We start from the raw sequence: 18,465 nt of genomic DNA, 5'->3' as shown, positions 1-18,465 counted from the left end.
CTTAACCGACAATTAGCGGAACGAGAAATTCATTCTCGTTCCGTTAATTGTCGATTAAGTGTCGTTAGACATCAATAAAGTGTGGATTTTGAAGTAGCTTTTTATTGCTTCACGCCTTACATCTGCGTTGGCTCGATATTGCTTAATTATTCAGTTAAATTTATATATTTAACATTTAACATTTAACATTTATTTTTCTATGTACGCAAAGAAAAATACTTGACATAGCAGCCACATAATTGACTCTTGCCATGCCCTCTCATTGCGCAAGTTATATATATATATATATATATATATATATATATATATATATATCTGACGCAATCACATGTTTGATCGTGATCTTCCATTTTCTTGTCGCAATTTCTGTGTCATTTCTCGGTTATTATCATACGAGGTGTGTTAAAAAAAAAGGTGACTTTTTATTTTTCTCGAAAAATATTTATTTATTCATCAATATCTATTTTGTCCCCTTCAAAGTAATCCCCCTCAGATATTATACACTTGTGCCAGCGCTTTTTCCAATCCTCGAAGCACTTTTGATATGCGCTTTTTGATATGGTCTCGAGCTCTTCCAGCGATGCGGTCTTTATCTCCTCAATCGTGGCAAATCTCTGTTCTTTCATGGGTCTTTTCAGTTTTGGGAACAAGAAAAAGTCGCAGGGGGCCAAGTCCGGTGAATACGATGGCTGAGGCATGGTTACGGTGTTGACTTTAGCCAAAAAATCACGAACAAGCAACGACGTGTGAGCTGGCGCATTATCGTGGTGCAATATCCATGCCCAAAACACCCGAAAAAATTGCATGGCATGAGCCAATCGATATGTCGACATCCTCAGCAACTTCTCTAATAGTGATTCGACGATTCTCCATAACAATTTTCTTCACTGCTTCGACGTTGTCATCGGTTGTTGACGTGCTGGGGCGTCCAGGGCGGGCATTGTCATTAACATCTTTTCGACCTTCTGTGAAGAGCTTGTACCACTTGTAAACATTTTTTTTGCTCAGAGTAGACTCGCCAAATGCCGCAGTCAACATTTCAAGTATGTCAGAGCACTTAATTTTATTTTTCACACAAAATTTAATACAGGAGATAAAGACCGCATCGCTGGAAAAGCTCGAGACCATACCAAAAAGCGCATATCAAAAAGTGCTTCGAGGATTGAAAAAAGCGCTGGCACAAGTGTATAATATCTGAGGGGGATTACTTTGAACGGGACAAAATAGATATTGATGAATAAATAAATATTTTTCGAGAAAAATAAAAAGTCACCTTTTTTTTTGAACACACCTCGTATATTAAATCGTGGCTATGTATAATAAAAAAAGTTCACAAGTGAAAATGTGCAAACGTATACGTTTACGGAGATAATCAAAACAAGAATTTTCTAGGAACAAGACCTTCTCTATCAGTAGTGAGTGTGCTTTTTTTTGAATATAAGTCGCAAAGACGAAAGATCGAATTCCGCGGACATACCAGCTTTTTTATTTCTTGTTTTCTCTTTGGAATGTTGCAAAAGTAATATTGCTTTTTATAAAATTGAAATTTCGAATAGCTGAAATCATATAGTTTTTGCAAGAGTGGTCGACTAAATTATTGATAAAATACTTGAGTCACTAAGTCATGGTTGCCCAAGAATCATCAATATAATAAGTCGAATGTGGTGAGTGATGCACGAGTTTGTTATTCTGATTTTTGTATCTTCTGTTTTCAATAGGACGAATTGCAATTATATATAATAAATGAATCTAACAATAATAAGAGGTCTGCGCGCTAAATATTAAAAATTGTGAACAAATTACTATTGTATAATAATGTCGCATTTGTTTTATTTTATATATATATATATATATAATTTATATTATTTATTTATTACGTTATATATATATATATATATATATATCATATATATCTCAATAATAATATGTCCATTAGAGTTAATCATTTGCGTTGAAATCATATAAATCTTATATTATTTTATAAAATAATTAAATAATAATATAATTTATCTATTTCATACAAAAATTTTAATATTTTACATAAAAGTTCCATATAAAAATTTTATTTACATTTATACTTGCATATTGCACTTTTTATCTTAAATAGATAATGAATTATTTTCATTTATTTGCCGGACATTTACTTGTCCGACTTATAAAATCAACTTAATATCTAAAGCATTGAGATCAGAAATTAAATTGAACAGTATATCTTTAATGTTATTTGTTACTCTTTGCAAACTTCATATAATTCTTCTAACTAAAATTTAAATACGAGAATCATAGCGCATCGCACATCGCGTAGCAATAAACGAACGAACTAACACATCCTTGCGTGCTCGTGTGAAACTTTGATGAAGACCGGACATCATATAGACGTCCAAATATTGGACCTTAACAGATGTCTGGAATCAAACGTACGATGGACATCCATTTCATGTCCATGAACTGTGTCCGCGCTAAGATTAAAAAATTGTGTGTTAAAAAATATTTAAAGGCCGGAACTATTGTCAAAACCTATCAAAACGATGGGAATTATTCGAGAACTGTCGGAAACTGTCGAAAAACGAAGAAAATAGCCAGCACTTCATAGATCTCTAATATGCGGTGTCCGCGCTAAGATTAAAAAATTTTTTTCAAAATTTTGAAATTCTAATGACGGTTGTATTTGCACCCCAAAGAGTTCTATCGATAAATATCAAGGTCCGAAGTTGTAAAATGAAAAACAAAAAAGTTCTGACCATTTGTATCGTATTATGAGGTGCTGGTTCCCATATTAAAAAATTATTTAGCAATTAAAACTATTCTTAAAATCAATCAGGAACTATAGAACTCTTCGAGAACTATAGAATTCTATAGTTTAAATTGACATTTTCATATGTTGCGGTGCTACCGGGAAATTAGCACCTCATATTTTCAAAATGATATTTTTTTAGATAAATTGCCGGAACTATTTCTAAAACCTATCAGGAACTGTAGAACTATTTGGGGTGCAAACAGAACTTGCATAAAAACTTGCGGTGCCAATAGTTGAGGTACCAACTTCACAGAGGCCGTAATAGTGCTTTTCAAAAGGATTTGTTTCATTACGGAGCGATATATTTCGAGCCTTTCCAGTAAAATCTGGTGCAGACAGGACGTGTCAAGCAGCGAGCAGCAACCAATCAGCGAAACGATATTTTCTACGCCACTGCACCAGGCTTAGGGCCTCCGCACAAGGTGTTCTGTATCGCATTATGTTACGTTAAGTACAAATCGTAAACTTAACTTCGTACGTAAACTTAAACTTTAGTCAACGCACAGAAAAAGACATATCTTTACGTTACGATTTTTTCTGTGCGTTGTCTGAGGTTTAAAGTCTATGGCACACGATATGATTTTTCCTACTGGTTTTGTAAATATATTCGATACGTTTAGCGGGGTGCTTTGCTTGCTCCAATCATAAGAATGCTACTAGTTTTGGTTTCACACATGCAGATTTATCTTAAGGTTGCAGCACACAATAGGATCTATAATGGCTGCGTTCCAAAATTCAGCCAGTACTAAAAATCTATAATATACGTGACATGTATTATAGATTTTCAGTACTGGTAGTGAATTTCGGAACACAGCCATTAAAACTTAAGGAGACATAATATTATATATTCATCATTATCGTTTATTTATTATGAAAGAATTAATAAAATTTTTGCTGATTGGTCAGTTCTCCTTCTGCAACAAACTGTGAGGGACGATAGGTCTTGTAAAAAGGATTATTTTTTGTCAAACAATCCATGTTCTCTGACGCGTCGTTTAGGTGCTACGCGATTACGAAGGTCTTGTATGAGCACGGAAGTGTCCCCTACTGATTTTAATGAACTTTTAATATGTTGTTTTCTAGACAAAAATGAAGGACACGTATTTTTTTATACGTGCCCAAGGGGGCATTACGCAGCATTTTACGCGTCGAGGGAGTAAAACATCCCTTAAATAAAATCAGTTTTTTTTCTTTCGAGAGGAATATTTTAGAAACTATAAGAGATAGAAAAAAATTATTTACTAATACGAACCACCTCCAGATTTCAATAATTTTCACATATGTTATCAAGATCATCACTAAGTAATGTTGTGAAGGTTTTAATCGATGGTTACTGTTTATCAAAAAGTTATAAGCAAAAATCACTTTTACTTTTTATTATTGTAAATTGTCATCGAATATTTTAATATTAATTATAATATTAATTATAACAGTTACAGACGTCGGAGTTTTGTTTGCAGATATTTTCTCTTAGTTTTAACAATAAGAATGCATTATGTTCTTCGAGATTCGATTAATTTAACCAAGACGAAAGCGCATTTAAATATTAGTAAATTAATATATGAACTTGCTGTAAACCACTGAAAATTACGTCATTGTAAGGATGTAAACATTTATAGATTTTACATATTCGGGAAATTTGATAAGCTGAGGAGGAAAACAGTTATATTAAAAAATAAATAATTTGATAAATATTAATATTAACATTTTTGGCGACTAAAGACTTATAATGAAGGATAAACGACTTATAATATTAAGATGAAAGCGATTTAATATACTAATTTTAAGTATATTCGATTTAGTTATTTAAAATAGAAAATAAAAATATAATAAAGTATAATAGAATTATAAAATATCTTTTTAATTGCAACATATTTGCAATATATTTTTACTGCCTTATATTTACAAGTAATTATTATTTTAACATAGAATTGTACATAACATAGAATTGTATATAACAAAGAATATCGTTTATTAAAAATATATTTAATGTTCAATTTTTTCTTAAAAAAATTTTTTTTAAAAGAATTTGAATATACAATTGAGCAAGCGACAAAAATAAACAATAATAAAAAAGAAGAATTTCTATTGTGGAATGTATATAAAATAAAGATAGTATATTTTATAAATTATTAAAATAACTGATCAAAACAGTTTAATAAGAAACATTTAATAAAAACACTAATAGATATTTTGTAAACATTTTATTTAATAGATCTTTAAATAAACGTCTTATAGAGATCTAATTTGAAAGGCACTAAAAATGTCCAATTGACTAAATTTTATATCTTTTTCTAAGTTTCCAAGATATTCATCTATCAGATACAAAAATATTCTATACAATACTATTATAAGATTGCATTCTTTTAATTAGGTATATTGCAATGTTGCTATGATGTTTTGTTACAATATTACAAAAATTGGGCAGCTTAAATTGTCGTAATTTTATAGCAATGACGCAAAAGGTTTCATAACCAATTAGAAATACAATATTTGAATTGCAATATTTCAATGAAATTATTCTGCAATATTTCTACAATATTCACCTTTCTGTGTTATATGGGATTATTATCAATGATTAAATTTTGCAAAAAAATTGAATCACAGATTAAACATTTTTATAATTGATTAAATCGTTATTAATAATTATTAATAGTTCAATTTTTAAATTACCTGTGCGTTAGAAAAATTAAAGTTAAGAGAATTTCAATAAATAATAGAAAAATAAACTTAATATTAATAGAGAAAAATTTTTTAAAAAAGAAACAAACGAGTAATAGAAGAATAGAATGACAGTTAATCTTGTCGTATAATTATTAAATTTAAATCTTTCTATTTAAATCACAGCTTTTAAACTGAACATTTTAAAAGCAATTAAAATATTTTTCTAAAAACTAATAGTAATTTTCTAAAAAAACTTTTTTGTTATTTATTTTATTCATTAACAAATTATTACTACACAACAGAACATAGATTCTTTACACACACATTCATTTGAACAAATATTTACTAAATATTATTTAACTATTGCATGAGACAATTGTAGATTATATTCTTTTATATATACTACGTTATTGTTGACATTTAATTTCAATCACATTATGAATAAATTGTAGCTTATCTTTAGATTATTTTTTCCTCGTTTGTAATGCTATACTATATATATATATATATATATATATATATATAGGGTGAGGCATCTAAAACAGGCCATATGAATAACTCCGTTGGTAAGCCGAATACAAAAAAATTGTTCAGACAAAAGTTGTATGGTTTCAAGGGGGACATATAATGGTGTCATTAGTTTAATCTTGAAGAGCCACCCGAAGGTCACGTGAAGGTCAGCTCCAACTTTTTAAATGGGACACCTTATATGCTTTTGCATATTCTTGTAGCTCATCTCAAGAGCTTTCCAAAACACTACAATTTATGTTAGTTTTCATTGAGTACTTTCCAAGTTATGAGGCTTGAAATCATTTTTTAATTTTACATAAACCGTAAAATATCTAGTAAACCATTCATTTTTCGATTATCTTACCTTGATACTTTTATGTACAAAATAATGAGAGGAATCAATTGGTGTAAAGAAAACACATAGTTGTTTCTAAGAAAAAATATGTAATTTGCAATTAACAATTCCATATTTTTTCTTAAAAACAACTGTATGTTTTCTTTACACCAATTGATTCCTCTCATTATTTTGTACATAAAAGTATTAAGGTAAAATAATCGAAAAATGAATATTTTACAAGATATTTTATGGTTTATGTAAAATTAAAAAATGATTTCAAGCCTCATAACTTGGAAAGTACTCAATGAAAACTAACATAAATTGTAGTGTTTTGGAAAGCTCTTGAGATGAGCTACAAGAATATGCAAAAGCATATAAGGTGTCCCATTTAAAAAGTTGGAGCTGACCTTCACGTGACCTTCGGGTGGCTCTTCAAGATTAAACTAATGACACCATTATATGTCCCCCTTGAAACCATACAACTTTTGTCTGAACAATTTTTTTGTATTCGGCTTACCAACGGAGTTATTCAGGTGGCCTGTTTTAGATGCCTCACCCTGTATATATACAGGGTGTTCAAAAAGTCCCGGTACGGGGGAATAACTCGAAAAGTAAGGATCGGACAAAGAAACTTATCGGACAAAAGTTGTAGGGCTTACTCCGAGCTTTTATCTCGTGACCTTGAGTTTGACCTTGAGCTTGACCTTCAAGGTTATTTAAAGGTCAGTGTTTTTTTTAAATGGGAACCCCTATTTTTGATTGTATATTCTTATAGCTGACCTCGAGAGCTTTCCAAAACACTATAATAAAATATTTTTCCCTCAAGCATTTATCGAGTTATGAGGCTTCAAATCATTTCTTAATTTTACATAAACCGTAAAATATCTTGTAAAATATTCACTTTTCGATTATTTTACCTTAATACTTTTATGTACAAAATAATGAGAGGAATCAATTGGTGTAAAGAAAACATACAGTTGTTTTTAAGAAAAAATATGTAATTGTTAATTGCAAATTACATATTTTTTCTTCGGAACAATTATGTGTTTTTTTTTAGATCAATTGATTCCTCTCATTATTTTGTACATAAAAGTATTAAGGTAAAATAATCGAAAAGTGAATATTTTACAAGATATTTTACGGTTTATGTAAAATTAAGAAATGATTTGAAGCCTCATAACTCGATAAATGCTTGAGGGAAAAATATTTTATTATAGTGTTTTGAAAAGCTCTCGAGGTCAGCTATAAGAATATAGAATCAAAAATAGGGGTTCCCATTTAAAAAAAACACTTTGACCTTCAAATAACCTTGAAGGTCAAGCTCAAGGTCAAACTCAAGGTCACGAGATAAAAGCTCGGAGTAAGCCCTACAACTTTTGTCCGAAAAGTTTCTTTGTCCGACCCTTACTTTTCGAGTTATTCCCCCGTACCGGGACTTTTTGAACACCCTGTATATATATACAGGGTGGGGCAAAAGTTCCGGAACGGTCAATTATCTCAGGAAATATTGGTTTATTAAAAAAATGTTTCGAACAAAAGTTGTATGGTTCAAAAAAATCTATCTACTGATCTTATTAGTTTGACCTTGGGTGGCGTTGACAAGGTCAGGTCAAGGTCACGTCAATTTTTTTAAATTAAACATACCATTTTTGATTCAAGAATCTAATAGCTGATGTCAAGAGCTTTTCAAAACCCTATAATAAAGTATTTTTTCGTTAAGCACATCACAAGTTATGAAGCTTGAAAGTTATAGTACCGCCGGCATTAGCATTACCCAAGATATACCACGCGGAGGTTGCACGGTCGGATTTATATCTTTTTTGTTTTGTGATATGTGCGTGTATGCGTGTGTGTGCGTGTACGTGTGTGTGCGTGTGTATGCGTGTACGTGTGTGTGCGTGTGTGTGCGTGTGCGTGCGTGCGTGCGTGCGTGCGTGCATACGCGCGCGCGCGTGCTCTCTTATGTGTTTCTAAATAAATGTTCATTAATTTATTAAGTGTTTAAATTGATGTCCTCCTGCTTCTTGGCAGTATCCTAAGCGAAAATAAAATGTATCTGTGACGTTTCTTAAAGTTTCCGGTGTTATTAAATTTGAAATGTTTAATATTCTTTCTTAAATCGTTCACGTTGGTAGGTTTCGTTTCATAGACTCTACTTTTCAAATATCCCCAGTAGAAAAAGTCTAACGGGTTTAGATCGGGAGATCTCGGTGGCCATTCTATCGTGCCTCTTCTACTAATCCATCGACCAATAAAAGTTTCGTTTAGAAAATTGCGTACACGCAATGCGAAATGAGCTGGAGCCCCATCATGCACGCACGCACGCACGCACGCACACGCACACACACGTACACGCATACACACACACGTACAAGCACACACACGCATACACGCACATATCACAAAACAAAAAAGATATAAATCCGACCGTGCAACCTCCGCGTGGTATATCTTGGGTAATGCTAATGCCGGCGGTACTATAACTTTCAAGCTTCATAACTTGTGATGTGCTTAACGAAAAAATACTTTATTATAGGGTTTTGAAAAGCTCTTGACATCAGCTATTAGATTCTTGAATCAAAAATGGTATGTTTAATTTAAAAAAATTGACGTGACCTTGACCTGACTTTGGCAACGCCAAGGTCAAACTAATAAGATCAGTAGATAGATTTTTTTGAACCATACAACTTTTGTTCGAAACATTTTTTTAATAAACCAATATTTCCTGAGATAATTGACCGTTCCGGAACTTTTGCCCCATCCTGTATATATATATATATATATATATATATATATACAGGGTCTACCAAAAGTGTGGAAACCCCTAAATATCTCGGAAAATATACGTTTTACAGAAAAGTGTTTCCAACAAAAGTTGTAGGGTTTAAGAAGATCTATATACTGATTCTATCAGTTTGACCTTGGATGGCGTCGTCAAGGTCAGGTCAAGGTCACATTGACTTTTTTAAATGACACCCCCTACATTTGATTGCATATTCTTATAGCTTAATTCAAGAGCTTTCCAAAACACTATAATAATGTTCATTTTTATTAAGTACTTTGCGAGTTATGAGGGTTGAAATAATTTCTTAATTTTACATAAACCATAAAATATCTAGTAAACCATTCATTTTTCGATTATCTTACCTTCATACTTTTATGTACAAATTAATGAGAGGAATCAATTGGTGTAAAGAAAACACATAGTTGTTTCTAAGAAAAAATATGTAATTTGCAATTAACAATTCCATATTTTTTCTTAAAAACAACTGTATGTTTTCTTTACACCAATTGATTCCTTTCATTATTTTGTACATAAAAGTATGAAGGTAAGATAATCGAAAAATGAATGGTTTACTAGATATTTTATGGTTTATGTAAAATTAAGAAATTATTTCAACCCTCATAACTCGCAAAGTACTTAATAAAAATGAACATTATTATAGTGTTTTGGAAAGCTCTTGAATTAAGCTATAAGAATATGCAATCAAATGTAGGGGGTGTCATTTAAAAAAGTCAATGTGACCTTGACCTGACCTTGACGACGCCATCCAAGGTCAAACTGATAGAATCAGTATATAGATCTTCTTAAACCCTACAACTTTTGTTGGAAACACTTTTCTGTAAAACGTATATTTTCCGAGATATTTAGGGGTTTCCACACTTTTGGTAGACCCTGTATATATATATATATGCAGAAACAACACATTATACAAAAAATATTAAATGTCTTTCAATAAATATACAACACATTCGATTTATAAAGTTATTTAAAGTTATTTATTTATTTATTAAAATTATTTGAAACAAAAATCGAAGTATAATTATAATATATCTTTTTTATGGTAATATATTTACAGGTAATTATTTTCTAACAAAGAACTGTACATAACAAAGAATTATATAACAAATATATATAACAAATTTATTAAAAATATATTACATGCTTCATTTTTTCTTAAATAACATATTTTTTAAAGAATTTGTAAAAAAAATTGAATCACAGTTTTAAAATTTTTATAATTGATAAATAATTATTAATAATTATTAATAGTCCAACTTTTAAATACTTTAGAAAAAAATTAAAGAGAATTGAAATAAATAATTCGGCAAAATCCTTTAAGAAAGAACGAACAATAGTAAAGAATAAAAATTATTCTTGTCGTATAACTATTAAGTTCTACTTAAATTACAACTTTCAAACTAAACATTTAAAGCACTCAAAATATTTTTCTAAAATAAAAAAACATTTTTTATTATCTATTTTTTTAATTAACAAACTATCATTACATAACAAAAATATCGTGTCTTTACACACACACACACACACACACACACATATTTTCATTTACAACTAATATTTAATAAATATTATTTAATTATTGGGTAAAACAATTGTGGATATGTATTTTATTTCATTTATTTATGATGTTAATGTTAGCACTTACATTTAATTTCAATCACGTTATGAATAAATTGTGGCTTAACTTTAGATTGCCCTTTCTCCGTTCATTATGCTATACTATGTATACTATGCAGAAACAATACATTATACAAAAAATATTAAGTTTATTTTTCTATTGAAACATATTAGGTTGTATATAATAATATAATTGTGCATATATATACAAGGTGTCCCATTTTAACTTTCACACTCGAATATCTCGAAACCATGTTTATTAACATATTCTTACATTATTTTAATGTAATTCTCGTCTTTTTATAATGACTTCCATAGGTTCAATATTACGTAGTGTCATATCCATATCTAATTTTATTGCATCTATCTGAGTAATTTTCTCTACTTTGAATACAAATGTTCTTATCAAAATTGCTAAGATAACTTTCATTGAAATCATTGCATATTTCATACCTGCAAAAGCTTGATAGTTATATTTAAGTATATTTCTTTGTGATATGTGTTCTATGTGATTTATTTATGCTTACCTATACAATTTCTGCGTCCAGAACTAAACGGCATGTAATATTTATTAGATGTTCCTTTCTCAGGAAGGAATCTGTCTGGATCAAATATCAACGGATTGGGCCAATACTTTTCATTTCGGTGTAGAGCCAATATTATTAAAAAAACTTCAGTGCCCTTTGGCAAAATAAATTCTGCTAAACATATATGCTTATATATAATATTATTATAATAACGATAGAAAATATTAAAAATTATAAATTATTAGAAAAATAATAAATAGGTTATATATAAAACAATAGGAATATAATTTAAATCGTCTTATGTTCTTTCATTTCACAGACAAGTATATATTTGATGTACAAAATTGTCATTGAGCAAACAATATTTTTTATTAAAACTTGAAATGATTTTTTAAATTTTAATAGAAGTTCTTTTTTATTGAATATTTTTGTTGAGAATTTTGATAAATTTAAACTTTATTATTTTTTATTATTCTAAAAGATTTAATTTTTAATTTACTAAAAGATATTATTGCTGTTTTAAACATAACAGTTCCTTTCAATTATAAAATTTTTATTTCCAATTTGACAAAAAAAAAACTCATGTGCTTTTTTGGGATCTTATTTTGCCTATAATTCATAATTGAAATAAATTCTACGAATAATAATTCCAGAAAGAAAAAAGGTCAATCTTATAAAATATCTTATAAAATATTTCTATTATTGAATCTATTATTAAATACTTTTCTATATTTAGCTTATTTTTATATATTTTAAAATTTTTGTTTTCAATTTGACAAACAAAACTCATGTTTTTTTATCGGATCTTATTTTGCTCATAATTTATAATTGAAATAAATTCTACGAATAATTCCAGAAAAAAAGTCAATCTTATAAAGTATTTCTATTATTGAATCTATTATTAAATACTTTTCTATGTTTAATTTATTTTTATATATAAACACAAACAAGGTGTTTCATTTTAACTTTCACACTCAAATATCTCGAAACCATGGCGATGAAAATGTTTTAAACAAAAGTTGTATGGTTTCGAGAGGGACATAAAAAGGTGCCTTTAGTTTGACGTTGAAGAGTCACCTGAAGGTTACGTGAAGGTCACTTCCAACTTTTTAAATGGGAAACCCAATATGCTTTTGCATATTCTTGTAGCTCATCTCGAGAGCTTTCCAAAACACTATAATTAAGTTAGATTTTATTAAATACTTTCCGAATTATAAAACTGATAATAAATATTTATTAAGAAGAAAAAATATGTAATTGTTAATTGCAAATTACATATTTTTTCTTCGAAACAATTATATGTTTTCTTTACACCAATTGATTCATTTCTAATTGATTATTTTGTCTATAAAAGTATTAAGGTAAGATAATCGAAAAATGAATATTTTACAAAATATTTTACAGTTTATGTAAAATTAGGAAATGATTTCAAGCCTTATAACTCGGAAAGTACTTAATGAAGACTAACTTAATTATGGTGTTTTGGAAAGCTCTCGAGATGAGCTACAAGAATAGGCAAAAGCATATAGGATGTCCCATTTGACTAGATGAAGGTGACCTTCACGTGACCTTTTGGTGACTCTTCAAGATCAAACTAATGGCACTTTCTTATGTCCTCTTCGAAACCATACAACTTTTGTTTCAAACATTATCATCGAAACCGCCATGGTTTCGAGATATTTGAATGTGAAAGTTAAAATGAGACACCCTGTATGTTATTATATATACATATATATATATATATATATATATATATATATATAATAACAAGACATATAAAAGAAGAAGATAATTATATTTAGAAACAAACCCATTTTTATATCCTTTGTTAGATATCGCCCAATTAAAGGAGCAGCAGGAAATAATCTCATAGTTTCTTTAATGACACGATCTAAGTAATCCATATGTTTTAAATCTTCGTATTTAATTGGGGCAGATTTTGGAGTTTTCGTCTCGTAAATTTGCCATAATTCTTGATATACTTTTTCCTAATATATAAAATTAATAACATATACATTTAATTATATAAATATAAATATATGCAATATGTATAAATTATATAAATTATAAATACATGCAATATATATAAATTATAAGAGACATTTTAAAATTTAAATTTTAATGTAATTTTATTAATTACGTTTACGGATTCGTATTCTGATATTATAATAATGATAAAGATCAATGTACACATATCTTAAAGTCCTCAACTTAATTAAAACATTACACACAAAATTCTTATTTAAATGAATTTGTAATAAGTTTCGCACATGATATATACTTTTTTGTTTGCTCGCTTCTTATAAGTTTAGTTATTTTGAAAAAAAAAAATATTTATGATGTTTATGTTATGTTTATGTTACAAACTAAATTTAAGTTACAATTTGAACAATGCTTCAGCTACATATTTATTCATGATAAATATTTGCAATAATATATATGATTCTATTAACCTCAGTAGTAGAAATTACTTCATAATGCTTATATAATAATATATTTAAAAAAAATTTTGAATAAGTTATGATTTGAGTGAATATAATTGAATTTATTAAAAAAAGAGTTTTCTTGATTATTGTTTAAAAATATATTTGCCATAGAGAATCGTACGAGAGCAGTTCGATAATAAAGATAAGCGTTAATTATTTGATCTATACGTGTAACCTCGAAATCATAAGCATGTATTGTTACATGGAAAAAAGAAGTAAACGTTTGATTTTCATCTACTGATCGGCATTTTAGCAATGAAAAACTGACAATACTTCTGTGACAATCATTCGAAATCCGCAATGTATACAGAGTGTTTGAAAATTCAACCGACAAATTTTCAGAGATTGTCGGGGGCACTATAGAACCATTTTTTGTAAATGAACCTGAGTCGGAAACGTGTCATTATATCGCATATGGAGTGTTCGAAAGAATCGGGATCTCGAAATCGATCACAAAAAATAGAAGTTTTACAAAAAATTGTTTCAAACGAAAGTTGTAGGGTGTAAAAAGGTCTATTTATTGACGCCATGTGTTTAATCATGGATGGGATCATTTTTATTTGCTCGAATGTCTGTATTAAAAAATGACCCAAAATATCATACGCATCGGTCAGTTATAAAAGTAGATCCACCATCATTTATCACTTCTATCTTCATTCGCGGATAATAATACGATAGCTACAGTCGTCGACTTATCAGGGAAATCTTTATAACTTCAATAACTTCGAAAAGGCTTACTGACATGAATCAAAGTATAAAATTTGGCTACTACTAAATTTGGCTCCTGTATATAACAATGCATGTTCATGAACTTTGAGGTTGCACACAAATTACAATTACATTATAATCAATTTCTGTTTACTTGCCGGGCTGCTTATCGGATTATCATTTGCACATTTCGCTTTATTATGAGTAAATTGCTGTGAATAAATTTAATAAATACGTACTTGTATTGATGGAAAATTTGCTAACATAAAGATTGCAAAATCTAACGTAACAGCTGTTGTGTCGAAAGCCTAAAGATAAAAATTTCATTTGTTGATTAATACAATAAACAAGTTAAAACAAAAAAGGCTCTAATATATTAAATAGAAAAGTATAAAAAATCAGCAAGAAAAAACGCTAAGAAGATTTGAGCACAGTAAATAAATGCACTTATATTGTACGTGTAAAAATTTTCATTAATAATAATTTTGATTAATAATAGTTTTGATTAATAATAGTTTCGATTCTTTCTTTGAGCCATCTTCAGCATATAGAGGTAAATAACATATTGACAAAGAATTAGATATAAACAAACCAAGATGAACCACTAAATTGCATACGAAGAGGAAGGAAAAATAAATGTGTCAACATAGAATGCAAAACATTTGAATTTTCAATTTAAATGAATTTCGGCAAATTTTCAATAATCGTCACATATGTATGACGAAGACATTTGATATCTGTGTGTCTATTAAAACTGTGTAACTATTTTTCTGACGTTTCGTAAATAACATTTATATTATTAATCTCTTATTTAAAAAAAACATCCGAAGGACTTCAATCTCGTTATCTTATTAAAACTCGTGATTCATTAATGTATGATATTCGTAATTCGACAGAATTGCAAATTACTTTTATTATTATTATTATTATTATTATTATTATTATTATTATTATTATTATTATTATTATTATTATTATGCTATTAATTGCGTGTTTTTAGTAATCTGTCCGATTGCTGATTAATACAACACATCTCACTATCTGAAATTCTACACATCATATTTTTATTTGATTAGTTAAAGAGAAGATTTTTATGAAGTATTTAATTTAAGTATTTGAAGGAATGCAATTTGTTCGTATGTATAAAATAAAAGTATATTCTTCATATTATATCTCTAAAATGTTCGAAAAAAGACACGTAGAACATATATACATATGGTATAGAACATATTTATGATATGTTAAAAAACATATAAGGCAATTCATGTTATGAATACTGTGGCCGATTCTTTATGTTTTTTATTTATATTAATTTTTTGCACGCCATAGGCGTCGTTACGGCGCCAAACATTTTATAATAAAATTATTTATGATATTTATTTTTCAGTCGATTATAATGACATTATTTATAATGCTGAGAACAATAATGACGATAGTTAGGTAGAATTTTTTTATTCTATAGAATAACATTTTTTAATGTTCACTAAAAATATCACAAAAATGCCTTGGAATTGTTGATAGGCCATATGACAAAATTAGTTGGAGTGTCAAAGTTAAATAATATTAATTATATTGTATCAATATATTATTTATTTTTGTATGCTGAAGATAATTCACAAATAACCGAAACATTATTATTAAAAAGAATTTCAACACAAAATAAGTACGTTTATTTTGTTAGGCTTGATTCTTCTTAGTCTTATTCTTCCTCGCCTTTTTATATTTAATATAATAAATTTTGTTTATTTATAAACAAATATAATTAACGTAGAAATTATATAGAATTATTTTACATACCGCTAATATCATTGTAATTAGATTATCATGTATCATCTCTTGCGGGTACTTATGAGATAATAAAATCTGTAGAAGTGTTTTATCTATATCATATAGAAAATAAAATGTAAAATTTTGAGCGTGTGTGTATATGTTAATTAGTGTCTAAATCTTATAATAGCAAATTTAAATGTGTCGCTTTGAAAATTAATATTGAAAATAAATTTAGAAAAAGAAAAATATCTTTAGTAATGATCAAAATTAGGCATTTTAATAGTGTTTTAACAAATGAAACAAACATTTTAATAATATTGTAAGTTTATGAAAAAAAGTTATTTTCACAATTTAAAATGCTTTAATCTTAATAGAACAATAAAAAACATACAAATAAAACATGGATAAAAACTTACGAGTTGTATTCTGTTGGTATTCTGTGCAGTTGGTATTCTCTTCATTTAATGCATACATGTGCTGTTGTATTATCTGTGTAATAATAAACTATGTAGTAAATATACATATAAATATACATATAAATATATGTATATGTATATGTATATGTATATGTATATGTGTATATATATATATATATATATATATATATATATATATAGATATACATATACATATACATATACGTGTGTGTGTGTGTGTGTGTGTGTGTGTGTGTGCGTGTGCGTGCGTGCGTGTGCGTGTGTGTGCGTGTGTGTGCGTGTGCGCGTGCGTGTGCGTGTGCGTGTGCGTGTGCGTGTGCGTGTGCGTGTGCGTGTGCGTGTGCGTGTGCGTGTGTGTGTGCGTGTGCGTGTGCGTGTGCGTGTGTGTGTGTGTGTGTGTGTGTGTGTGTGTGTGTGTGTGTGTATACAGGGTGACCCATTTTAATCTCCCCAGCTAAATTTCTCGGAACCTAAGCAAGATAGAGAAAAATGTTTTAGACAAAAGTTGTATGGTTTCAAGGGGGACATAAGATGGTGTTATTAGTTTGATCTTGAAGAGCCACCTGAAGGACACGCGAAGGAAGCTCCAACTTTTTAAATGGGACACCCTATATGCTTTTGCATATTCTTGTAGCTCATCTCAAGAGCTTTCCAAAACACTATAATTAAGTTAGTTTTCATTAAGTACTTTCCAAGTTATGAGGCTTGAAATCATTTTTTAATTTTACATAAACCGTAAAATATCTTGTAAAATATTCATTTTTCGATTATTTTACCTTAATACTTTTATGTACAAAATAATGAGAAGAATCAATTGGTGTAAAGAAAACTCATAGTTGTTTCGAAAAAAGATATGTAATTTGCAATTAACAATTACATATTTTTTCTTAAAAATAACTATGTCTTTTCTTTAATTCTTCTTTAAAATGGATCACCCTGTATATACATATATATAATATAATGTTATAAGTTAAATTAATTAGTTATTAATATTCCTACTTACTTTATTTATAAAAGATTGTAAGAAGTTTACATTCTTTTGTTGTTCTCGTCCCACAGCAGTAAGATTGAATATCAAATCAAAATATAAGAATGGATTTCGCAATCTGGATTTAAAAGTCTTTCTCAAGCTAAAAGATTTTTCTCTTAAAATATTTTATATTATATAAGCACTTGCATGATATAAGCACATAATTAACTAATTATAGTTATTAAGTTCTATACGAATAAATTAAAAAGCTAATATTATTCTCTTAGTTATACATCAAAAATATTATTCATAATAAACATTTAATTTGAAATATAATTGCTACTTGTACATTTAAAAAAATTCTTTTGAAAGTGCAATCTCTTAAAAAATGCATAAAATATTTTTAAATAAACTTATCATTATGATTTTTATATACATTAACATAAGAAATTCAGAGTTAAAATTAGTTTACCTCGCAATTACTTCGAGACATTGATTGATTTCATTGGATAGAAATTCCAATTTGATATCCGTCATTGTGCCTTTATAATGTCATGAAAAATAAAGTAATTAGTTAAGATATTAATTATTAATTTATTAATAAGTTATATATTATATTAAGTTATATATTTGGTAAACAAATGATACAAAATTTTTAAACAGAAAATGAATGTTTCTTTATAAAATACTCTTGAAAATTACGATTAGCTATATAAGATTGCACTTGTTTTATTATTTTTATTATATACAGGGTGTCCCTGAAGTCAATGCCAAAATTGAATTTACGGCGGTTTTAGGACATGAAAACATGTCGAAAATGTTAATAAACATATGTCTGA

At 28.3% G+C, this 18,465-nt stretch overlaps 1 protein-coding gene across 1 annotated transcript; it reads right to left on the bottom strand.

Moving 5' to 3' along the window:
- Window positions 1-10,998: 10,998 nt before the first annotated feature.
- On the bottom strand, window positions 10,999-15,975 carry LOC112637298 (cytochrome P450 4V2-like). The gene is made up of 5 exons (XM_025406693.1): window positions 15,946-15,975; window positions 14,689-14,757; window positions 13,066-13,243; window positions 11,256-11,429; window positions 10,999-11,181 (listed from the first exon to the last, which is right to left on the bottom strand). Exons 1-5 carry the CDS (start codon window positions 15,973-15,975, stop codon window positions 11,009-11,011), a joined length of 624 nt encoding a protein of 207 aa, XP_025262478.1. The 3' UTR covers window positions 10,999-11,008.
- Window positions 15,976-18,465: the final 2,490 nt, after the last annotated feature.

Source organism: Camponotus floridanus, unplaced genomic scaffold (assembly GCF_003227725.1).
Source record: "Camponotus floridanus strain SB8 unplaced genomic scaffold, Cflo_v7.5 scaffold151, whole genome shotgun sequence".
NCBI classification, from domain to species: domain Eukaryota; kingdom Metazoa; phylum Arthropoda; class Insecta; order Hymenoptera; family Formicidae; genus Camponotus; species Camponotus floridanus.
This window is presented reverse-complemented; position numbering and strand designations above follow the sequence as displayed.

What these genes read in the sequence shown, in the direction of transcription:
- LOC112637298 (XM_025406693.1), bottom strand. Translation starts at nt 15,975, where the DNA reads ATGGCCTATCAACAATTCCAAGGCATTTTT. An exon ending in CAAATTTTCCATCAATACAA is followed by an intron (nt 13,244 to 14,688) that starts GTACGTATTTAT and finishes TTTATATATTAG; the next exon opens with GAAAAAGTATATCAAGAATT. An exon ending in AACAAAGGATATAAAAATGG is followed by an intron (nt 11,430 to 13,065) that starts GTTTGTTTCTAA and finishes ATATATGTTTAG; the next exon opens with CAGAATTTATTTTGCCAAAG.